The 25,704-nt window shown below is 37.0% G+C and overlaps 2 protein-coding genes, 1 long non-coding RNA gene and 2 other non-coding genes across 6 annotated transcripts in view; 1 reads left to right on the top strand and 4 right to left on the bottom strand.

Annotated features, from left to right (window-relative positions):
* The window catches only part of LOC127446879 (CLIP-associating protein 1-like), a 109,824-nt gene extending 88,902 nt beyond the window's left edge, over nt 1–20,922 (bottom strand). Inside the window, exons 1-2 of the mRNA XM_051708183.1 lie at nt 20,818–20,922; nt 15,649–16,191 (exon numbers count right to left, since the gene is read on the bottom strand). Coding sequence (XP_051564143.1) covers nt 15,649–15,843 — 195 coding nt within the window. The 5' untranslated portion in view covers nt 15,844–16,191; nt 20,818–20,922. The remainder of the gene's footprint in view (nt 1–15,648; nt 16,192–20,817) is intronic.
* On the top strand, nt 11,020–13,076 carry LOC127446880 (uncharacterized). Of its 2 annotated transcripts, none has more exons than XR_007898260.1 (3): nt 11,020–11,048; nt 12,611–12,836; nt 12,955–13,076. It is a non-coding gene; the product is annotated as an uncharacterized LOC127446880 (long non-coding RNA). The 2 variants fall into 2 exon arrangements; XR_007898259.1 differs by having other exon boundaries at nt 12,952–13,031.
* A 456-nt stretch (nt 20,923–21,378) lies between the features above and the next one.
* On the bottom strand, nt 21,379–25,114 carry LOC127446877 (MKI67 FHA domain-interacting nucleolar phosphoprotein-like). The gene is made up of 6 exons (XM_051708181.1): nt 24,868–25,114; nt 24,509–24,637; nt 23,727–23,835; nt 23,439–23,650; nt 23,068–23,127; nt 21,379–22,038 (listed from the first exon to the last, which is right to left on the bottom strand). The coding sequence occupies exons 1-6, from the start codon at nt 24,979–24,981 to the stop codon at nt 21,841–21,843; spliced, it is 822 nt and encodes a 273-aa protein (XP_051564141.1). The 5' UTR covers nt 24,982–25,114; the 3' UTR covers nt 21,379–21,840.
* Nucleotides 22,111–22,238, bottom strand: LOC127447673 (small nucleolar RNA ACA64). The gene has a single exon (XR_007898409.1). It is a non-coding gene; the product is annotated as a small nucleolar RNA ACA64 (small nucleolar RNA).
* On the bottom strand, nt 24,012–24,137 carry LOC127447672 (small nucleolar RNA ACA64). Its single transcript, XR_007898408.1, has one exon. It is a non-coding gene; the product is annotated as a small nucleolar RNA ACA64 (small nucleolar RNA).
* Nucleotides 25,115–25,704: the final 590 nt, after the last annotated feature.

The raw sequence follows: 25,704 nt of genomic DNA, 5'->3' as shown, positions 1-25,704 counted from the left end.
ACTAAGGGCTTAGTAACTACTAGTTAGTTTGTAACTAAGTCAGTGCTTAATTTGGTTACACCACCTGTTCTTAAGGCAAGACTTAACTAGTAGGTAGTAAGCTCTCCTTAAAGTAACGCGTAGTCACATAATATGACGTTTACCTGTATTGATCCAATAAACAGCCTTCAAATTTATACACAGAAGTATTAAAAAGCCATGAACTTCAATTTTATCTTCTTATGGTTGATGTTCAAACCTTGTTTGCTCACGTAACTGTCAGCTGTAATAAATGATATCCCCATTAAAATATGATACATAATAAAAATAGATTTGATAAATAGTATATTTGCCCTGTGTAAATAACAATATTATATGAACTGTATCTAAAATAAATGAGGGGTGATAAATACTAATACAACAGGCTAGAAAAATAGACATTTATTCATTTTAATATCCTATATATATATATATTTTGAATGTGTTGAAACTTGACACCAGGTGACACACCCTGAAAACAGCACCATTAGAACAGTTTCATGCTGAAGAGCCGCTTAAAAGTACGTTTTTTTCTCTCTCTCCTAAATGTCAACATCATAATGTATGTCGAAATGATTGATGCCTGTCACGCAAAACATGAGCTCACTGATGCCATAAAATATCAGTCTGCTTTTTTATTCCATCCGTTACGCCTGGTCGGAGTCTTCCGTAAATATTTAGTTTAGAACGTAGGGTTACGTTCTACCTAAGTTTAAATTGTGACTAAGTGCCCATTTACACCACTACTAGGCTAAGTTTGATCTTATGCACAGCTGGAGCAACCGGCCCCTGATGTCTTACAACTAAATTGAACAAAAAAGAGATCTGAATCCTTTAAAGTCCAGATGCAAGTTGAAACATTTAAAAAAAAAAAAAAAAAAAAAAAAAAAAAAAGGCACAAATAAAACACTGGTTTCTTTTCTACCGAAGACTTGAAGACTGGAATTATTGTTAATTTTGCTGCTCCATTATCCAGTATACTAGTTAATCATAAAGTGTTTCTTAATAAGCTATACATTTATATTGAAATAATGTGTAGTTAGAGGTTTGTGTTTCTTTACATATTAAAGAGTACTCCCAATTAGTTCCACACAATAATGTAAAGATATTCTAAACTGATTATGCAAAAAAACAACACTGGTATTGGCTATTGGTATCGATTTCCGATATCGGAATCGGATCGGTGCATCCCTACCAGCGACAGGGTCATGGGCGCCCAAGGCTCATTGATGCGCGTGGGGAGCGAAGGCTAGCCCATCTGGTCCAATCCCACAGAAGAGCTACTGTAGCACAAATTGCTGAAAAACGTAATGCTGGCCATGACAGAAAGGTGTCAGAATACACAGTGCATCGCAGCTTGCTGCGTATGGGGCTGCGTAGCCAAACACCGATCAGAGTGCCCATGCTGACCCCTGTCCACTGCCGAAAGTGCCTACAATGGGCACGTGAGCATCAGAACTGGACCATGGAGCAATGGAAGAAGGTGGCCTGGTCTGATGAATGATGTTTTCTTTTAGATCATGTGGACGGCCGGATGCATGTGCATCGTTTACCGGGAAGAGATGGCAGCAGGATGCACCATGGGAAGAAGGCAGGCTGACGGAGGCAGTGTGATGCTCTGGGCAATGTTCTGCTGGGAAACCATGGGTCCTGGCATTCATGTGGATGTTACTTTGACACATACCACCTACCTAATGATTGCTGCAGACCATGTACACCCCTTCATGGCAACGGTATTCCCTGATGGCAATGGCCTCTTTCAGGAGGATAATACGCCCTGCCACACTGCAAAAATTGTCCAGAAATGGTTTGAGTAACATGACAAAGATTTCAAGGTGTTGACTTGGCCTCCAAATTCCCCAGATCTCAATACGACTGAGTATGTATGGGATGTGCTGGACAAACAAGTTTGATCCATGGAGGCCCCACCTCGCAGCTTACAGGACTTAAAGGATCTGCTGCTAATGTGTTGGTTCCAGACACCACAGGACTCCTTCAGAGGTCTTGTGGAGTCCATGCTTCGACGGGTCAGAGCTGTTTTGGCGGCACGAGGGGGACCTAAACAATATTAGGCAGGTGGTTTTAATGTTGTGGCTGAACGGTGTATATATATATATATATATATATATATATATATATATATATAAAATATATATATAGATTATCATCAATAGGCTGAAAAATATCGAGATCTAATTTTTGTAGCTGTACTGCCCATCCCTACCACCTGACTGCTCATTATCCCGCTTATTACACAACTACTTGCCAAATGAATAAATAAATGGCGTGAGTTATTGATTTTTACTGTAAAAAGCTTTCTTGTACAGTTCACAGTGATAGAAGTAGGAAAGATGACTCGAAATATTTGGATGTGCGATCATTATTATATAATTTTTTATCATTATTGTTATTATTATTATATCAGACCGTTGAATGGCATGATGACCAATTGTAATAAAGTATTCCAGAGAGTTGTGTAATAAAATGCACATACTATACACAATACAATTTAATGACAGCAAATTATTAATTAAATGTTCACTTCTTTTACACAATGTTTACTCAAGCTGAAGCATGATGACATTACAGGGTCCACAAACACAACCTACCAAATATAGGATGACTTCACCAACTCAACATTCCAGTGCACCAAACAGACAGTATGGAGGTTAAACAGCCCTACTAAACTTTGAGCGTTCTTCAAATGACAAGAGCAACATTCTCTATTTCAGCAGTTCAAAACATGACATGTTGCAACATGGACACATTGTAAACATGTGTCCATCTATACTAGTTGAAAACAGGTAGCTCTCTCTCAGTTCACTATAGTTGTTTTTCCACACAGTTGTGGAACTAGTACCTTAACTAAATTCACTTCCTTGTGGAACAACCTGTTCCGATAAAATTACGACTTTTTTTTCCACCAGCGACACAGACAGCAAGAACTTTATATAAATAAGCTTTGACGTCAGTAAGTGATGTAGTTATAAGGATGACGCCTTAACTTAATGCGACAACAGCCGAGCTGACTCACTTCAAACCAAAAACAATGGATGACTTCATGAATAATTTTGTGTCATTTTTATCGTCCTGTTTTTTGTTTTTTGTGTGCAAAACTTCATGTGGACAAGGTGCACTTGAATTTGTGAGATAAGATGGAAAACAACAGGAGAGCAAGAGCAGAGAAGAGGGGACAGCTTTAACGCTATCTTCATCAGTAGTCAACTGAATTATGTTTTTTTGCTTTTTCATACCTTTGTATGTGTTCTTTCAATAAACACAATGCCACATGAAACTATTGTGTATTGAGTTTTCTAATACTGATTTCAACTAGCAATTAAATCTGCACTGTGATACATAGGATAGACAGTATGTAGGTACACATTACAAACGTTAAAAAAAGTTCACTTATAGCCTTGAGGTAACAACCAATGTTGCAAACAACATCGCAAACGAGGCAGCGCAAAAAGGTAAGTAAAAAATTTAATGCACTAAACAGTAGAATGAGCGAAATATACACAAAACAAACACAATGTACAAACTGTATACACGATAAACATGGAACGTAAATGATGCTATGATCCTTTATTCTCTTGTAGTATTGTTTAATTTGTTTATTTTCAATCAACATAGTTTAATGTCGTCATCACAAAAGCCTAAAACAATTCAACAAAGGATATTGTGAAGCTTACTAACCAGTCTTTTAAAAAATGGCCGGTATCGGCTGTCTGATGGCACATTTTTCTTGACCAATAAGAAATGTTTGCTGTTCAGACTCCACCCAAATAGTTCCACTTTGCAAGGAAAGTAGGTTCCTGGTTTGGTTCAGGTTTTAGGGCGTTTTCACACCTAGTTCATTTGAGCACTCCAAACGGTGTCAGAGCGATATAACGTGTATTCAGTATGCAAACAACCCAAATTATCTCAGACCCCGCTAAAAGGTCCCAAAAACCTCAGGAGGTGGTCTGAGTACGGTTCGTTTGTGGGTCCTTTTGTGGTTCGACTGATTTGTATGATGTGAAAGTAAAGAGGTAACAGTCCACTTTGCATTTCATTATGACATAAGTCTAACCGCTTTTGTGAATTTTAAATTCCAATCACATTTTACTGTTCAAATAAAGGAATTTTAAGCGAATATAGAAATACCATGACCACGACCGCAATGTGTCTTATTTTCCTGTCTTGTCTTATCTGAGCACTCCAAATGAACCACAGATCAGCCGGACTCGAGCAGCATCTGAAGAGTGCGTAAAGAGTGGTAATGCGCACGCCATCTGCAGAGGTTCGCACTAAACTCCTACGAAAATACAAGCGAGTATTTTGATAGTGAACAAAGAACTCCGTTTGACTTTAGTTCAACATTCATGTAATAGCACGTTTTGTGTATATTCATACACATAGTGTTAATGACACACAGGAGACGGCCACTTTATTCCTGTGGAGAAACATATTTTTGAATATTCATAAAATCTGTCAAACGTTTTCCTTAATGCAAAATAAGGGTTTGTGGGTTTAATCTGAGAGCTTTAACATAACGTGTGAAAGTGAAGATTTTAGGGCAGATATACACTACCATTCAAATGTTTGGGGTCACTTCCCTGAAATGTTTCTCATGATCTTAAAATCTTTTGATCTGAAGGCGTATGCTTAAGTGTTTGAAATTAGTTTTGTAGACAAAAATGTGCCAACATATTAATTTATTTCATTACAGAACTAAAATTTTATTTGAAAAAAAAGTTTTTGAAATTGATGACTTGGACCAAATTATTAAGAAAAGCAGCCAATAAGTGCCCAGCATATAGATGGGAACTCCTTCAATACTGTTTAAAAAGCATCCCAGGGTGATACCTCAAGAATTTGGTTGAGAAAATGCCATTTCTGCAAAATCTAGGCAAAGTGTGGCCACATTGAAGATGCTAAAATATAACATAGTTTTGATTTATTTTGGATTTTTTTAGTCACAACATAATTCCCATATTTCCATTTCTATTATCCCATAGTTGTGATGACTTTACTATTATTCTAAAATGTGAAGAAAAAAAAATAAAAACAAATAAGTGACCCTAAACTTTTGAATGGTAGTGTATATTAATATTGTATAATAGAATAGAATAGCATTGGCTGTCTGTGTTATATAAAAAATTGTGTAAATGAAAATATACCAAAAAGGAGACACATATTTTGAGTATTTGGAAATATTTTAACATTTAAAATATTATATTTCATGTCATTCTATCCCTGTGCAATATTTTAATATTTAAATTTTTAAAGCCTTATAGGAAAACATAATGCCCTATTTTATTATGATTCCACGTTAACATTCATAATATGTATGACAATTTATTGTTAGCCAAATGTCATAATCATGACTGCCATGTGGTCTGAGTTCTGAAGGAGTCGTGGTGTGAACAACAAAGGATCTGAGTTCACATCAATGCAAAGAGGACCAAAAAAGAAACTGGGTCCTCTTTTAAGTCATTTGTAGCTGGTTCCCTTTTTGGTCCACTTTAACTGAACTGAGTTTGGTTAATTTAAAATGGACTATATGTGAAACCACCCTTAGTTCCACGTGGAAGCAGGGCCCGAAATTAACTTTTTAGCCCACCAGCCAAGGTGGCTGGTAGATTAAAAAAATTTACCAGCCAGTCAGATTTCTTTTATTTATGTATTTAATTAATTGCACTTTATTAAAGTGGATTTCACAGACACGAGAGAAAAATAAACAATAATATTATTATGTTTAAAAGGGAACTGTTTTTTTTAAATAATTATTTATGAAATATTTATTTGCCAGATAGTCCATTTAGAATTCTTTTTCAGATTATTCACTTATTACAACAAAACTAAATTTGTATTTTAAACTACATGTTGTCATATGAACAGCCAGTTTGTAACTCTCATTAGTCTCATGAGCTTCAAGTACACATAACACAGTAACAGTTCTTGGTTTATTTGGAGTGAATCAATTCAGTCAGTCCCAACTGATTCAAAAGTCTTTTTATTTCACTAAAGAGAGCCGGCTCATAGATTTACTGCTAACTAGGGATGAAACAATATCATTTTTTGGAGAATGAGTACCGATACTTCCTTTTCAGTACTCGCCAATACTGATACCTGTTTATTTGTTTTATTAGGGCCAAGCACCGAAGGTGCGTAGCCCCTATTGTATCCGTTAGTATTATTATGATTATTATTATTATTCATCCCCAATGGGAGTCTATGGCAGCCCATAAAACCGTTTGTAGGAAAATTATGAAATTTGGCACACTGATAGGAGCGGCCATGAATAGTCCACATAGCAAATTTGGGACATCTAGGACAAACTCCACAGATCCACCACCAGTTCAAAAATTAACTTTTCTTTTGCGTGTATCTTTTCAACTGATTGTCCTAGAAACAAAAATTTTTTTTTTTTTTGTCTGATTACTCTCTTCTTAATGCTTCAAATTAACCCCCATACGTTGTAACTCCGCCCACTACAGTAGCTGCCATCTTGGATAATGATGTTCATAGTTTCAAAGTTTCACATCCTTCAAACTTTGTCCGATTTGTCTAAACAATGGCTCAAAATAATTTCCAGACCGAGCCACACAGGAATGATTGTAAAGAATTTTGATTTTCACCTTTGTTTAAAAGTTATGGCAGCGCAAATTTAACGAGGTAGATGTAAAACAGGATGTGAAGCTGTATCTCAGCAACGGTTTGTCCTATCAAACCTGAACTTGGTATGCTTCATAAGGATCATGATCTGAGGGTACATGCAAAGTTTGGAGATAGCGCCACCTATAGTTAAAAAGATAATCCACACTTGTGTGCTGACTCTAACATTGCAATGTCTCTTTGTCATCAGCTTAATATCGGATCAGTGTGTTAAAGCACTGGTTTATAGATTCAAGGGTTCGAATCTGCATGTCGACAAATCATGCAGTTAAAATTTATGTTGTTAAGGAGATCTTTGCATTGCGCTTACTAAATGGTTGCTGGGCTTTTCTCTAATGTAATTTTGATTTTCTTTTTGTTGTAAAGTTACATGAATACGAAGCTGGTTATGGTGACTATGATGATTGGTTGTGATTTCTCTATGCTTGGTATGTCCCTTTGGTGTCTGTGGACTGTGCAGTGACCTGTTGAACGGAAAGTTGCAGGTCCGAATCCATCCTGGGGCGATGTGTGATGTTGTGTGTGTTTGCGCTTTATTTCATATGTGATCTTTGGGTTGTGGTTAATGCTGTGCAATGCTTGCCATTTAAGTGCTTGGCCCCGTTATTGCTGCTTGCAGCTATATTTTTTTCTGAAATTCATATCAACAGTTTATTTCAATTTTATCATCAAAATGGTGTCACAGAGCACAATATGTGAGAGATACTGCTTAAATATTATACAATTACTATTGATTTATTATTATTAGAAGTAGTTAGTATTAAGCCCTATTCGGACATATGTCTGTAAAGTAATTATTACTGCGGACAGGGCTGGTCCAGGCTCGGTTCGCACCCTAAACACCCCCCCCCCCCAAAATAAAGAAATGCAAGCACACACACACATAAACAACTGTGCCTAAGGTTGCACAAGTAGTTAATAAAACAAAGGGTAAAAAAGAGAAAGCAATATGAAATATGTACCAAAAACAGACCAACAAAATATAGGCTATATAATTGAATGTATCTGTAGATGTTAGCCAGCTACAGGCCTGGTTCCTGGGTGCTTCTGAATATTGTGGAGGTGCTCTGTATAAAGTGGGATGTATCTTAATTACACATTTTTTTAATATATTAAATCATGTTTAAATGCTACAAAAACAAGGAACAAATTGTACAAAACATCTATTGCTTTGTTTTTGTTTTTTAATATGATCTGTCACTGAAAATGACAGCAAAATGCTGCGCCTGCGGATTAGGACATACATTGATGCAGCATTTTGTGTGTTCACAAAATGCAGTGATTTTTTGTGTGTTTGCTGGGATTCAAAGAAATCTGCAGTATTTACAGTATTAGTCTTACATATTCAATTCAGCAGGTGTGTGTGATTATTTTGGTACAGGGGCCACATCAGCTGTTAAGTAGGTCCTGGAAGAGAGAAGATAAAATGTTCTGCATATTTCTATCTTTTAAGTCCAGAAGCAGAAGTGCACTCATGCACTCAATGAATGATGCACAATTTTCAGAAGTGTATACAGACTGATGGGACCATTCAGTGATTGCTTGAAGTTTTGCTGTTACTTTTCTATCATGTGTTAGTAAAACTGAATAAAGGCTGAATATATTTATTAATTGATTATTTTACCATACTTCAATGCAGTGGTAATTTAGTATTCAATTTAACACTCTACATCAGGAGTCTGGTTTAATAGTAAAATAGATTCTAAAAGCTTATTCTAATGTAGGCCGCAAAGTGGACAAAGTTGTTTTATTCTCAAAACATTATCAACCTGTTTACATGCTTATGGGTCATGATGTGAGTCTCGTCAATGGTTTGTTTGGCACCCCATTCAGAACACAACTGAATAAAACAGGTTGCATGATACTGATAAATGATTACTGCCAGAGTTACATTCGAATACAGGTGTGAGGGACTTTACAAATAACACAAAGAACAAACATATTCCTCTCTCATTTGGTTTTGCTCACGTATCCCCTCCGTGTGTGAATGATGCGAAGATCTATTGGGATTTTACTAAAGTTCATCACTGAAAAGGTTTGCTCGCAGACTTGGCATTAAACAGCACACGCAGCCTCATGAATGGATACAGAGTGGCTTGCCTACATCACACTTTTCTTTGAGCAGAATATTGCACTATTGAGCGCTGTTTTTTATTTATTTTTTTCGAAGAAGAGAGAGAGAGCGTGCACACTCACATACATGGTTGCCAGATAGCACAAATTAAGTATGACATAAGGCAAAATATTTCCTATTTGTGCATGTATAAATCTCTGATTGGGGTGCTGCATCTATTATCTGGCAACCCTGAGCATATTAAAAGCTTGTGGATGCGCGATAGGTCCCAAAGCCAGATAAATGAAAGATCTAATAAAAAACGTTCATGATAAATCGACCCGCGGGCAGTAGTTTGCCCTGGTCTGCAATTGAAGGTGCTCTAAGTTTCGTTTGAGGATCATGGTCTCTTTTAAAAGAAGACACTTAGGAGTTTTTTGGTGAAGTGAAAGCAAGCAGCAATATAATTAATACAACATTACAGAAGCTTAAGTTTATTTTAAAGAAAGTACACTGCACTTAACTTGCACTAAACTTAAATAAAACAAGCAAAAAATGGCCCACAGTGTCCGTGCCAGTTAAGAGGTTCTAAATAAGCTATTTCAAAGTAGTAAATAAACATCAATGGCTGACATGAACAGTCGTTAACTTGTGATTCTTACCTTTATTTTGCTTTTTTTCTGCTCCTTTCTTTGTGCCTTCCTGCCTTGTGCACCTGATAATTTGGTTCTTTTTTCACTCATTTTGTCCACGTATGATGTGGTTCCAATTATAATATAATCACGTAGCACTAGTGCTCAATATATGGGTAGAGGGATGCACAGAACCTTCCGAAAAAAATAAATAAAAAAATAATACTTTCGTGTGGCGCCTCTCTGTCACTTTGCGCCCTAGGCAACCGCCTATGTCGCCTTTGCCACAGGCCGGCCCTGACTGAGGACATCTGTAATATTTACAGTCGATTCGCACAGGATAAGTGATGTCTGTAAAAATCACAGACATGGGTGTGTCTACAGCATTTAAACACTGCTGTCATGCATAACTGACCTATAAGAAAATGTATACTGTGCTGATTAATTATGCAGGAAATATTAAACATAAGCATATGCTGTATCTGTGATTATTAGAAGAAATTGATTGGAATATCTGGCATAATACAACAGAAGTGGTGACATTAACAAGTCTGTAATCTTAATTAAATTAAAATATTGGCAATCCCTTCACATTATGCAATTTTATGTTCCGAAACAAAATTTTATAGGGCTCAACAAAATTTCCCGCATTCACTCTGCTCAAATCATAATAAAACACTGCTCCTTTCTCTTTTACATGGGTAAATAAACACTCATCAGTCCAAACATGCAGAAAAACATGCATCAGTGCAAACGCAACAGCCAGCGTTATCTGAAGTTGTGAAGTGCGTCTTACATTTTCTGGTGTCTTGCCTTTACCAACATCAACTTCAGGCTCTCGGAGAACTTAAGAAACAGTGATATTTAAAGGGCTCAATGGCTTGAAAGTGCAAATTTACGGGCTTTTTGTCAATTTGTCGATTCGCACTGGATTAATATTACCAGGGGTTATTTTTACAGGCAGTTTTTGTAGTAGGTAAAACATGCTGTAATTTTTAACAGTGTGGGAATGCGCAGTCCGTAAAAGTTCTGTAACAATTACTGACATAACCGATTTGCATGGGATTAAAATTACTCAGAAGCTCTGGTAATTACTACATAACCCCACGTCCCCATATAAAATTAATCCCGTCCGAATACAGCTTTTTTTACAGTGAAAGCCCTTTCCATTTCTGTTTGTTTCAACGGAAGTTTTCACCTCCAGAAAAGCCGGTTGTTACGTGTCTCAAAGTGATTATTAAATTGCAAACGGCTCCTATTTAATTAAATAAATATGTAGTCTGCATGAACTGAATTAGCACTCTGCTCATAACAGCAGCCAAAGTCAGCACAACACCGGCTCCACACAAGCACATAAGCGCGGTATCCCTACTGCTAAAGCCCCGTTCACACCGCCAGTGGCATCACATGAGACAGCGACACCATCCCATTCATTTTCAATGAGAGCACAGCGACTTCCCGTGACACAACCTGTCACAACCACTGACGACAGAGATCGGTGTGGGGAGTAACAAGATAAGTTGAGACAATTTCAACTTTATGCAAATGACGAGTGACATTCGCGAGCAACTACCAATGAGAGTGAAGATGGAGGAGCTTACGTCATCTGTCTCTAGGGAGGGTGAGTGTGAGATACTGGAGTTGACTCGAGTGCAGGCAAGACGGGGGAGAAGTTAAAAATTTCTGTGAGCGATTTCACTGTTTTATATCATTTGTCTTTAACCACATACAGTTGTGGCCTTATAAAATGATGCGTGGAAACTGTGTCGGCATTCCGAGTGAGTTTGATTCATATATTTATATAAAGTTTGTCTTGTTTAATGATATGACGCATTAAGCACTGCTGCAGGTTATATAAAATGCTCGCCCCTGCAGAATGTGCATTTTTAGAGGCAAAAGAACTGACTCCTTGTCAAATTAGTATGATATCTTAGTTTTATTGGCAGTATCATCTGTAAACAGCTTTTCATATGCTACTATGGCCAGTTGTGCAGTCTAGAGCGGCGGCAGCAGTAGGAATGCCCACCAGCGACACAGATCGCAAAGTCTAGCAACATGCCACCCGTGGTGTAAACATGGCTTAAAGCAACATTCAATGAGCAGCAGGACTAGCTAATGAGAGCCATTCTATGTAAACACCTGCAACCTTACTGACTGCAGGCATACAGAGCCCCCTTGGAAGCTACGTTTGCCCACACTAAGATGCCAAGGGTGCAAAACGGCCTAGACCGTAGAATAGTAGATATAAAAAAGTCGAATAAAAATAGAAGTTTAGACAAATGTATTCTGCATATCAGGGCGTATATAGGTATAATTAGTCAAAAATAATGTTATTGCTAATGTTTTGTTGCACAAATTCCTATGTTGTGTGACTGTGTTGGATTTCGTTGAATTGCAATTCAGTACAATACTCTTCCTGTCATTCCAATTCCAATTCCAATTCAACATTCAGTGGCCAATTCAATTCAAAGTCCATTAAATAAGTTAAGAAAGAGTCAGCCAATTAAATTCAGAATTTTGCCCAACCCTTATCCTGGTAAACACATCAAGATGGGTGTGCAAAAAGGCTTTCAATACACCTCAGTATAAAACTGACTCAAAAATTTTACAAACTGGGTCAAGGCAGGATGCTTGGGTTAAGATAAATGGACGAATGATTTATAGAAAACATTAAAGACTTAGCGCTTTTCTTGTAGGTCCAAAAATATAATTCATCACCATCCTGTGTGGTCACAGAGTTTTGACTTTCAAACAGGCTAAACAGGTACTCTGGATTGAAAGTCTAGACTACATTTACAATCAGATAAACATCATGGTAGGGATGAAAACATGTCATACAACATGTCAGCACATGATTTGTACTTTAACTTTGTTGTTAATCAAAAGTCATTGCTAAACAGCATTAAGATGTACAATAGCACTATTACAACAGAGATAATAACCATAACTTTTACAATAACAACCACAAAGGCTTTTAAATTAAATCACTTAAAGGATTTTTATCAGAAATTATCATAACCAACGAGACAAAAACTTTCACTTTATCTCGAAGGGATGGACTACTTTAAAAGGCATAGCCCGTAAGAACCCAAACAATCTATTCTGTTTTACCAAAACAACCACACTATGATCGGTCCAAAGCTGTCAGGCTAAAGTGAGTTGGCATTACTTACAGTGCTGTGAAAAAGTATTTACCCCCTTCCTGATTTCTTCTATCTTGTGTATTTTTCATTCTAAATTGTTGTAGATCTCCAACCAGGTCTCCTAAGCAACCAAATTGGCCCGGTTGCTAGGGAGGGTAGAGTCACATGGGGTAACCACCTCGTGGCCGCGATCAGTGGTTCTTGCTCTCAATGGAGCACGTGGTAAGTTGTGCTCGGATTGCAGAGAGTAGCATGAGCCTCCACATGCTGGGAGTCTCTGCGGTGTCATGCACAATGAGCCAGGACTTGTCCTCTGCCACCCGGAATGAGGTGAGTAACCACGACACCACGTGGACCTACTAAGTAATGGGAATTGGGCATTCCAAGTTGGGGAGAAAATAAATTATCTATTTATTTTTCACACAAACCTATCGATTTGCTTCAGAAGACATTCATTGATCGACTGGAGTCATGTGGAGTACTTTTATGCTGCCTAAATATGCCTTTTGGACCATCAAACAGCCAACAGCCTTCACGGCACCCATTCAGTTTCATTGTATGGACAAACAGAGCTGAAATGTGCTTATAAAAGGTGAGTAAATCATGAGAGAATTATAATTTTTGGGTGAACTAATCCTTTAATGTCAAACTTCATCTTCTGATACAGCCACATCTCAATTGAAAGGCCAACCTCACCCAAGCCCCGCCCGAATACCTTCCATATTTCTCTAATCATCAATTGTTCTTTGGCAAGGCTGGTGCTTGTCATTAAAATGAGGCGGGAGTGAAATCATTTGTTCTCAGGCAGTTGCAACAGGGTACTGCTTCCTGACAACGAGCCAAACCAGACGTTAAAAATCACTTTCCTAAAATAAGCCTCCAACCCCTTCCTCCAGCTCTACCCTGAAAAACACATGACATCACACAGAACACTGGCTGAAACATTACAGTTAGGGATAGTTCACCCAAAAATGAAGATTATGGCATAATTTACTCAACCTCTTGTTGTTTCAAAACACATATGACAAAAGGAAATGTTGGGCAGAATATTAAGGATTGACAACCACAATCACCACTCACTTTCACTGCATCTTTTATTTAAATACAATGAAAGTGAATGGTGACGGAGACTGAACATTTCTGCCAAACATTTCATTTTTTGTACCACAAAAGACAGAAAGTCATACAGGTTTAGAACAACATGAGGGTGAGTAAATGACGACAGAATTTGTTTTGGTTGAATCCTTTTAGTGAAAGACACATTCTCCTAATAACAATTCAAAAGAGGGTAGGTTGTTCATGCAAAATGTGCACCCAATGTCTTTTTTTAAGTCTAATAATCACATCATGTGCCTACCAACCCCAGAGCCTCAGCTGACCCGAGAGCATTGGCGCTGTGCTAGTCAAAGTGAAAACTCACACAATATGTTTAGGCCTACATAAATAAAACAAATAAACATATGGACAGTTCTGATTCAGCAACATAATATGGATATTTCAAAGGCAAACTGTCTCATGGTTGTTCCTTAAAGGAATAGTTCACCCACAAATGAAAATTCTCTCATCATATACACACCCTCATGCCATCCCAGATGTGTATGACTTTCTTTCTTCTGCTGAACACAAACTGAGATTTTTAGAAGAATATTTCACCTCTGTAGGTCCATATAATACAAGTGAATGGTGACCAATATTTAAACCTCCCAAAAGCACATAAAGGTAATGCAAATGATTCCGGTGGTTTTAATCTTTAATCTTCTGAAGCCATCTAATCTGTTTTGGGTGAGAACAAACCAAAATGTAACTCCTTTTTCACTGTACATCTAGCCACTGCAGTCTCTAGGCATGATCATGATTTAAAATCATGATCACCTAGGAGACCGCTGATGTCAAGCTTTACGGTGAAAAATGAGTTATATTTTGGTCTGTTCTCACCCAAAACCAATTGGATAGCTTCAGAAGACATGGATTTACACCACTGGAGTCTTATGTGGCCTTTATGTGCTTTTGGAGCTTCAAAATTATGATATTTATACTCTGTAGGTATGGACCTAAAGAGTAGATATAATCTTTTGTTTGTGTTCTGCAGAAGAAAGCAAGCATACACATCTGGGGTCGCATGAAATTATGACAGAATTTGTATTTTTGGGTGAACTATTCATTTAAAATTATTTTTCCCAGAGCCTATTAATTGCCACTGTTAGAGCTGGATATTCTTGGAAATGAAACCCATAATTGAGTAGACTATAATATGGTCAAGCCAGTCACCCACCTTAAATGTCTCCTGTAGACAGTTCACAATTTAAGACACCTATCCCATAAATTATCATGTATGAAATTAAACTAATAACAATATTAAGATAAACCCTGTAATTCAACAATGGCCTGAGCTCTTTAAACCAAAGAGACTACAATGAAGATGAATCAGCAATTAGCCTGCTATCTACGCTTTTCAAGGAATAGTTCACCCAAAAATTTCTGTATTATAACAGATGTCATTTCAGAACTATATTACTTTCTTTCTTCCAAAATGAACAGATCAACATTTAAGCTGCGATTTACTGAAAAACTTTCAGTTTGCAGTAGCTCTCAAATCTCATTTGCACTTCTAAATATTCAAACTTTGCACACTGGTTAAAAAGACGTAAGAAACAATGCAGCTTGGCGTCACTGACATCAAACCAATGCACATGCACGAATGAGATTTCAATAATTTTATCAGTGATGATTGTATGATAATTTCACTACATAAAAAGAGCAGCTTGAACATTTAGCTAAACTTCTTTAATAATCTATGAAAGAAAGAATGTCATACGGGTTTGGAAGATCATAAGGATGAGTAAATCATCAGAGAATTTTCTTTTTTCGGTAAACTATCCCTTTAATCGTCTTCTAAGGACGTGAATGCAAAGTGAAGTCTCGCTTTGTGTTTGATCTCGGAATGTCAACATTAATGCCAGTAAATGTTCCAGTAACCTCAAAAGTCAATTCTGTTTGCAATGAGCGACCCTCAAGGAGTCGTTTCAAGGCCTAAATTGTAAGCCAGGGAAAAAAAAGCCCTTTCTTTCAGTCAGGTTGAAACCTGCAAACCTTTATGGATGAACATCTAATTGGTATATAACTCTGTATAACCTATTTTTACCTTGAAGTTACTGGAGTTTACCCAGGAGGTGGCGATACCATCCACCATTTTGTCTAGTGCAGTCTGGTCACTTTCCAGGTCTTGACACTTGTCTGCATCTATGATGTAGTCGATGAGCTCTGGACCCATTTGCAACCTGCGGGCCACATCTTTCTGTAGCACCTGCGTGAGACAGTACTCCATATTGGGCTCCATGGCCTACGATGTCCCGCCACCACCCGTGTGGCTGTGGGGAGAAAAAACTTGTAAAAAACTGCCTTTAGCGCACCCGATCCAGGGAAAACTAGAAAACACACGTATTAATATCCTGTGGTTATGAATCCAAAGAGTGCCACAGGCGGAGTGGAGGGGATGCAGGCTCGGGAATGCAAACGATGCACCATATGTGACTAGGCAACAGCTGATGTGGATTGTGAATTCTCCTTTTTTTCCTTTTAGGAGAGAGGCAGCCAAACCACTAGCAGCGGCAGGAGAAGTGGTGGTAACTAGAGTAGGAGATAGAGGGTTCCGGCACAGCAATGCATCATAATTCAGCGGTCCTCCCTGTTCAGGATGAGAAAATAGAGCTGTTAGCGGAATACAACCTCTGGACATCAAACACCAATGCGGTCAAACTTGCAATTTTGTCAGCTCAGATCAGAAGCCACTTTGCAGAAAAGCAGAAAGGCCCTTTGATGGTGACAACTCAAAGTTCTACTCATTTGCTCTTAACTATTTATTTGCTGACCACATATCAGCTGCAAGGCTTTGTGGCATACAGCATGAGGAATTCCACTCGGGGTAAACGGATAGCTCACCCTAAAATGAAAACTCGGTCACCCTCATGTTGCTTTAAACCTGTTTGACTTTCTTTATTAAGTGGAACACAAAATATGTGAGTCACCATTCACTTTAATGCTTCCTTTTTTAGTATAAAGAAGGTGAATGATGACTGAGGCTAACATTCTGCTCATTATCTCCTTTTGTGTTCCATGGAAGAAAGGTTTAGAACAACATAAGGGTGATTGAATGATGACAGAAGTTTCATTTTCAGGCAAACTATCCCTTTAAGCACACATAGGGGGAATGTGGAATGGAGGGATTCTCTCAAAGAGCAACAATTTGATGATCTGCAAATTATTCTGTGAAGTTATTTTTCAGAAATCATGCCACATCAAAGAGATTACTAGGAACTACCAGGTTGAAAAACTTTGGTTGTGTAAAGAAGGTAACTGCAATAACTCCATTAGAGGTAGACCGATATTTGATTTTGCCGATATCGACAACTAATGTGGTGTAAAAGGCCGATTACCAATTAATTGGCCGATAGTTTTTAAAATCGATTCATAGAATGTTACAACGTTTTCTTAGACAGCACAGACATAGAGGCCAGAGTACAAAATTAATAAAATCCCAGACGTAGTTTATTTTTTAATCAAAATCCCAATAATAATCAGAAAAAAGAAGATTGGTGCATAACGTGGGACTTTTAATGCTAAACAAGCCTGAAACAAACTGGGGACTCTTACTTTGAAATGATACTTGGCTCCGTTACAATGCTCTATTTAATATTTACCAAATTAAGCTTTTTAATAGCCTATATACTGTATTATTATTATTATTATTGACAATATATGAAGTTGGAGACCTGTTGGGATTATCAAATAATTTTTTTTATCTAACCGCGGTTATTTGAGATAACCGAGATTACTGTGCACTTCACATCTTAATGACAAAATAAGAGAATTTTAAGGGAATATAATAATGCTATAAACGGTGCGTTTGTGCGTCATTCAGTTGAACTTCGAGCGTCACTGAGCTGCATCGCGGCCAAACTCCCGTGAAAATATAAATGAACAAATATAAACTTTGAAAGTGAATAAAAAGCACTCCGGCTTCAATTTAAACAATCGTCATATTGCGGGTTCATACACGCAGTGTTAATGAAATGCAGTGACACAGAGGAGACACACCCTTACTCTATTTCTGTGGAGTGATAAAATGATGAAGCAAAATCTCAAAGGTTTTGCTTCATGAGAAATAAAGGCTCCTGGGTTTAATCAAAAGCATGCGAAAGTAAAGTAATTAGGAAATAAATATTTTACTATTGCATATTGTAATACACTATAATATAAAATAATATTATATTATATATTATAAATATACTTTTTTATATGAGTTCCAAAAATAACAGTGTAAATATAAAATGTACCATAATTAAAGTTGACCAAAAAAGGAGCTATACAGTATTTTAAGTATTTAGAAATATTTTGATGTCATTCATAAGTTTAAAGCCTTCAAATGAAACCATATACCCCTATTTTATTATTTGATTTATATACAGTACCACACTGGTGGAACGACCTTCCCAACTCCATCCGTGAAGCTGACTCACTCTCTGTCTTCAAAAAATGACTAAAAACACATCTTTTCCATGAGCACTTAACCAGTCATTAAAAAAAATAAAAAAAATCCTGTTGCACTTTAATCTGTTTTGAATACTATTCTGATGCTAGTGAAACTTTGTAATACGGCACTTTTCATACCACTGTCTCCTTAAGATGATTCGCTTATGTTTTCCTCTTCTGTAAGTCGTTTTGGATAAAAGCGTCTGCCAAATGAATAAATGTAAATGTAATGTAAATGTAGTACTGTGCAAAAGTTTTAGGCACTTGTGAAAAATGTTGCATAGTGAGGATGTCTTCAAAAATAATGCCATAAATAGTTTTCATTTATCAATTAACATCATAAAAAGTCCAGTAAACATAAAAAAGCTAAATCAATATTCGGTGTGACCACCTTTGCCTTTAAAACAGCCCCAATTCTCCTAGGTACACCTGGACCTGGTTTTTCTTGGTTGTTGGCAGATAGGATGTTCCAAGCTTCTTGGAGAATTCACCACAGTTCTTCTATCTATTTAGGCTGTCTCAATTGCTTCTGTCTCTTTATGTAATCTCAAACTGACACGGGGGGTTTTGTGGGGGCCATGCCATCTGTTGCAGGGCTCCCTGTTCTTCTATTCTAATCTTTTCTATTTACAAAAGTAATGTTTGGGAGTCTAACATTTATATTTCCTATTGACACACTAAAGCTGAAGATAAAAAAATCCTAAAAAAATAAAATAAAAACTGTGTTATATTTTAGCATCTTCAATGTGGCCACACTTTGCCTAGATTTTGCAGAAATGTACTCTTGGCATTTTCTCAACCAACTTCTTGAGGTATCACCCTGGGATGCTTTTTAAACAGTATTGATGGAGTTCCCATCTATGTTGGGCACTTATTGGCTGCTTTTCTTTATTATTCGGTCCAAGTCATCAATTTCAAATACTTTTTATTTTTTAAATAAAATTTTAGTTTTATAATGAAATTAATATGTTGGCACAATTATATTTTTGTCTACGAAACTAATTTCAAACATTTAAGCATACGCCTTCAGATCAAAAGATTTTTAAGATCATGAGAAACATTTCAGTCAAGTGACCCCAAATTTTTGAACGGCAGTCTAATTATCTGAGGAACATGGAGGAATAAAAAAAGCTATTGGCAACTATTGGTATACATTTTTGTAGATAATCGATAGTCCCAAAAAGCAACTATAGGCACCGATTAATCTGTACAACTGATATATCAGTCTACCTCTAGCCATGATCTAAATGATGTCTACGATACCTGCCTCCCCAATGCACAGATTAAAAAAAAAATTCTGATAAGGCATAATGGGAATAATCTGGCTGCATGCAGTCACAGTTGGCCTCCGCAAACAGTAGGCTAAGTGTATTAATCGGATAAGAAGATTACCTGATGCTCACAGGGATTACATTTTTTTTTTTTTTAAGTCTGCATTAAATGATCAAAGATGTAATGTCTACTGATCAGGGCAGAAAACTGAAAGTGATGAATGGTCACACAAGGCAATTTGATCAGTGTGTGTACAGTGGTGTAGAAACGTCTAAGACCACATTGCAAATCTAAGATATAAGATCCCATTTCAACCTAGAAATAAACAGAGTTTAAGGATTTTGAAAATTTTACAAAAGCCATGATGTAAAATGAAGATGTGTTTTTTACATTTCTGCACTATTTCTAGTTCTATTCTTTTGCACAAACCTGAAGAGTCCATTCCAGCGTGACTGCATGCTGTCATCAAAGCAAAAGGGGGAAATACCAAGTATTAAGAAATTCTGAAATTCATGTTTTCACTCAAATTGTTATGCTTGCATGATATCATTTGTAATGGGAAAAGTACATTAAATTACATGCAAAATAGTGCCATTTTCTCTAGTGGTTTCAGACTTTTTGAGTATGTGTGTTCAGCTTGCATTGTCACAAACAGTTTGTTTTGTTTTGTTGAGTTTACACTCCAAGTCTGTGCTTGTACCATGTATCTATGCAACACGAAGCTGGAAGGAGAGCATACTATGTCTCCTTATACTTCAAAGATCATAAGCACCACACAAAGGGTTCATGCATTTAGTAATACACTGATCTCACTCTAATGTGACACACACACACACACACACATTACACTATCGTATTGAATGCTCAACCTGTCCTAATGTCAGTCAAGATTTTCTATCACCTCCCCCAAACCACAAAACTGAGACCTATGAAAAGTGAAAACCATTTAATTAATTCCAACTCTTGAATAAATAAGCAATAAACTATGTTTAATCACATGTTTTTAAAACTGAATACAGGAAATTCAGCCAAACCTACTCAACACAAGCCTACATGACCATGTAATAACAGCAATATTCAGCATTACCATGTGAAAATGTGCTTATTACTCATCTAAATCACCGTATGTTCAACAATAATAAAACTAAAACATACAAATAATAAATAAAACATATAATAGGTATATTTACACGGATACTTCTGTAGTATCTGACAATCACCTTTAATTGGATGCTTTACTCCCAACCTCCGGCTTTAAAGATCCCTTTCTTTTGTTCCCTATACACTTTACCATTTCAAAGATATTATTTTAATAAAACCCGATCTGTGATTAAATACCAAGTGTTTTTAGCGCAAATCTGGGTGAATTTGATTATTTTTCATTGATCATCTAGCAGGCTATGCTACCTCTTATTAGCCGGCCGAATAAACTGTCAAAATCCCGGTGATTCCCACAAAACCAATACGCGAGAATGACAGGTTTGGTTGAAATAATAGATATTATACGTACCCTGACGAATATCGTTGAGGTTTCTGTGTGAAATGACACGGGTTGTGTTATGAAAGGTAAGCTAGGTTTGTATATCAACTGCTGCTCCTCTAAACACAATGATAGAGCCGGTCTGCGCATGCGCTACACACCTCAGCTCTTCGATCTACTGCTTACATTTATGATTCAAATGTCTTATCAAATGTCTAAATGTATTTAAGCCGTTATGTTATGACGGTTAGCAGATGCATTGCATTTCCTTTCTTATAATACACGTAATCTCAGCACATGCACCAATTTTATCAAGTTTCTTCTACAACAGATATTATTTACATCCACATACTAGAAATCATGACACAAATAGCTGCCACATGGTCTTTTCTTGTGTAGCTAAACAATAGGCATTAAACCTTTTACACTAATGGCAAACACCTCCATCTAGTGTTCATTCTGAGAAATGCAGTTTTCCTTTTATCTATATTTTCTCCACAAAACATTTAGCATGAGCATTTGGTTAAGTATCAATTTAAAATAATTTTTAAAAAAAACTGACTTTAGAAAGCAGAAAACTTTATTTAATCCTGTTTTCTTCAAGCACAGTTTATTAATATTTCACTACATCTGAAAAACATTGACTGAATACCACATACAGACATTGCAAATATTGTATGTCAAATACAACATAATATAGTAATGTTCAGCTCTCTGCTCCAGACTTATACTTTCAAATCAGCCTTACACACAAACTATGTGTATTACACAGTCAATAAGATTTTAGTGACCTCTGGGAGACCAAAAAGTGCCCATTAAAGGCCACCAGTTTATGATCTGTATAAAACGCAACACAAATCACCACATTACATTAAAATTTAGGCAGTTTTCCCAATGATACAAATATGACAGTCAGGATACTGTGTTCCTCTCTCCTCCAGGCCGTAGGGGAGGACTGAGGAGTAGTCACATAGAAATGGCTCTGAAAACAGTGAGTCCAGTGTCCCTCTTAAAACAGGGATTAAAGTCTTTATTTTACATTAGATTCTCCTTTTAAGCCGTTTGTTCCTCCTCCTCCTCATTCTCTTCCTCACCATCATCATCATCTTCCATGTCTTCAACATCCTCACTGTTTTCTGGGATCAGTTTGGCTTTGATGATGATCTCTTCGTCGTCATCATCATCATCCTCTTCAATTCTGATGGATTTCCTTCTCTCCAGCATTGATGGGGTGCACACAGGAGTGACATCCTATATGGCAAAAAACATGTCTTTAAAGCTCTGGTCGTGTAAAAGTATATACTTGTCATTCACTACAGTAAGTGCTGTTGGCACATGGGTTTCACTGTGTGCCACAATGACTCACAATAAACTTAATGTGCACAATTTTTCTGTCGGCACAGTTATCTCACACCAGTCAACTGAAATAACTGAGGTAATTTTCATTCTGTGCCTGAAACTAAACAGTTTTAAGCCTTTTAAGAAACTTAAAGGAATAGTTCACCCAAAATGTATGACTTTCTTTCTTTAGCAGAACACAAATATATTTTCAGAAGAATATTTCAGCTCTGTAGGTCCATACAATGCAAGTGAATGGTGACCAACACTTTGAAGCTCAAACAAGCACATAAAGGCAGCATAAAAGTAATCCATATAACTCCAGGGGTTTATTAATCTATTTCTTCTGAAGCAATCCAATCAGTTTTTGGTGAGAACAGACCAAAATGTAACTCCTTGGTGATCATGATTTTTAAGCTCGATTACACTTCCTAGTGTCATCTAGCGCTCTGCATCAAACTCTAGGAAGTGTAATCAAGCTGGAAATCATGATAGTGCCTAGAGACTGCAATGGCAAGATGTGCAGTGAAAAAGGAGTTATTTTGTGGTCTGTTCGATTAGATCGCTTCAGAAGACATGGATTAAACCACTGGAGTCTTATGAATTACTTTTATGCTGCCTTTGTGCTTTTTGGAGCTTCAAAGTTTTGGTCACCATTCATTTGCATTGTATGGACCTACAGAGCTGAGATATTCTTCTAAAAATCTTGGTTTGTGTTCCACAGAAGAAAAAGTCATACACATCTGGGATGACATGGTGAGTAAATAATGTGTAGTGTAGTACTTTCAAAGACATTTAACAAAATTCAGAATTCTGCAGATACCAAAATCTGCACAGAAAATGCAAAAAGACAATATAATCCACCACTGGCCTGGTAATAACATACTGTGTCTTTGTATAATGTTATTTTGGTCAAAGGATCCTTGAGATACTTGAGCTTACCTCGCTACATATGGAAACATCTGCTTGTGATTGGGCCTTCTTGGCAGGAACTTGCATTGCCTGAAAATATAGTAAAAAAAAAAAAAGAGATAGACATTTACATTTATTCATTTGGTAGACGCTTTTATCCAAAGTGACTTACAAGAGAGGAAAACATAAGCAAATCATCTTAAGGAGACAGTGGTATGAAAAGTGCTGTATTACAATGTTTCACTAGCATCATAATAGTATTCAAAACAGAATAAAGTGAAACATACATTTTTTTTTTTTTAATGACTGGTTAAGTGCTCTGATAGTTCACTCAAGATAGACACACTGAATAACAACAAGATAAAGCATCATCCTGATTAAAATTGAAAGAAAATGCTTACAAATCCAGGAAAATCGTAGTCGATGCCCTTTGCTGCCAGTCTTTTGCGTAGCTTAGCCTCTTTGCTTAAAAGTTTTGCGGTAATTTTCTTTACATCCTCTGGTGCATGTACTTTGTTATAACGAGCCACTGCGGGCTGCTTTGGCCTTTTAAAGCCCCTCTGGCAGCCATCAAAGAGCTTTTCATGGACCTCCTCAGGTGGCATCACATGACCTGAAGAGGACAAAATACAGCAATCAAATCTTTGTCAGAAATTGATTATGCAACATCTTGCTCCCTCACAACTCACACTTTATGAGTCTTTCTCCCATAAGGTAGTTGTCCATGGTCTCAGCCACAATCTTTGCCACCTCATCACATTCAAACTCCACAAATCCGTAGCCTTTGCTCCCTCCAGTCTGTAAAAAAAAAAACTCCAATTAAATACCATCACTGGGTGTCCGGCAATTACACAATATCCATAGTAGAGTCTTCAAAGCAGAGCATTATTTCTTATTTATGACTATTGTCTATCCACACATGTCTAAGACTGTGTGTGTGTGTGTGTGTGTGTGTGTGTGTGTGTGTATCATTACAGTGTAGGCACATAGGTTTCATTGCACAACTAGATAAAGTTGGCAATAAGCTAAATGTACCTAATTGTTGTCGGCACAATTATCTTACCTAAGGCAACAAACGCCAAAGGTAATTTTCAGATTGTGCCATTATTCAGCAGTCATGATAAAATAATTTCTATCAAACAAGACTCCTCTTAGAACCAAAGAGGACCTTTTTGGATAAACTGAAATCCAGGAGGATCTTTTTACTGTTTGACAATTTTTTATTTTTATGTTTTATTAGAACCCTTTAGAATTCTTCCCACGTTACGATAAAAACATTCCATTAGCAACCCATTAAGATTTTTTTTTACAAGGGAAATATGAAGTAAAACCACTTGCAATGTATATTTACCACTTTAATTTACCGTTTTATTTTACTATTTATAAATTCAACACTCTGACAGCTTCATATAATACAATATCCAATGGATGCTAAGACACATGCACTAATTGAAAACTGAGCACATCATACCTTTTTACTCATGGAAATTCTCAGTCTTAAAACTTTCCCAAACTGCTGAAAGTAAGCTCTCAACTGAGGCTCCAACAATCCTCGAGGAAGATGACCAACATATATAACTCCAGGAGTCAGAGACTGTGCCTGAATACAATTAACATGTCAAAATTAATATTATATATTAATACTGAAAATCAAAATAAGAATGGAAACGTGGTGTAAAGTGTAAATTGTAAACGTTACTGTTAACACTATAAGAAACATTGTATTATTACCTAATTATGGCTATTAAAGCTGGTTGATTAAATGTTGATCCGACAAATTCGACTGTAACCACGTTTTCACTTCAGTCGCCACATGTTCACGCTTCATACCGTTTTCGGTCGTTTCTTCACTTGCTGCACCTTCTTCTGAAACTCTGCATCCTCTTTTGGATTCAGAGCAAGAAGGTTTTTTGCCGGTTTCTCTGATGTTTTGCCCTCGGTCATGTTAAAATATATGACTAGTACAATAAATATATATATATATATATATACGTTTTGGACCCTGTCTCGCACTACCTCTCCTGCAACCACGCTGCGCTTCGTTCCGGAAACTGCGTTGGTTCAGTTCATTTCTTCTTCTTCTCTTCGTTTTTTGGCGGATCGCAAACAACTTTTAAAGGTGCATACCGCCACCTACTGTACAAGAGTGTATATCACCATGTCGCTTAGCTCTTCTTCTTCTTCTTCTTGTTTAATGGCGATCAACTCTTTAGGAGCATTATTGCCACCTACTGTACTGGATGGCAAATTAAACTTGCATGGGTGATGAGTCTGAAGTTTAAAATCTGTATGGATGTTTCATACTCCTTCCCAATCGTGGACCAATCAGAGCGCATGCTCATGCTAGCGCTGCGTGTTCAGCTCCTCTAACATTCACAATTAGCTATCACTTAGCTCATTCTGTCTAGTGCATTTTAAAAAGGTAAAAAGTGCCCTCCTGATCTCTCTTACCCCTTCTTCCTCCCCTTCTGTTCCCAATACCCCTTTTAGATCCTACGCCCGTCCTGGTTCTCTTACTTTGTCATGTAAGTTTCTTCTGTCAAGTTCATATATGGAACAATGCATGATGATCTACATTTTAGATTAGAGATTTATCTCCACAGTTAGCACACTTATTACTATTTCTTTTCCCTTGAACAGCCAACGTACTATTTAATCCTGTGTGAT

The sequence above is a fragment of the Myxocyprinus asiaticus genome, chromosome 10 (genome assembly GCF_019703515.2).
Source record: "Myxocyprinus asiaticus isolate MX2 ecotype Aquarium Trade chromosome 10, UBuf_Myxa_2, whole genome shotgun sequence".
In the NCBI taxonomy this organism is placed as follows: Eukaryota; Metazoa; Chordata; class Actinopteri; order Cypriniformes; family Catostomidae; genus Myxocyprinus; species Myxocyprinus asiaticus.
Note: the sequence above shows the minus strand (reverse complement) of the source record. Positions and strands in the feature narration are given on the sequence as shown.

What these genes read in the sequence shown, in the direction of transcription:
- LOC127446877 (XM_051708181.1), bottom strand. Translation starts at nt 24,981, where the DNA reads ATGACCGAGGGCAAAACATCAGAGAAACCGGCAAAAAACCTTCTTGCT. An exon ending in TGAAGAAACGACCGAAAACG is followed by an intron (nt 24,638 to 24,867) that starts GTATGAAGCGTG and finishes AATTGTATTCAG; the next exon opens with GCACAGTCTCTGACTCCTGG. An exon ending in ATGTTTCCATATGTAGCGAG is followed by an intron (nt 22,039 to 23,067) that starts GTAAGCTCAAGT and finishes TTTGCCATATAG; the next exon opens with GATGTCACTCCTGTGTGCAC.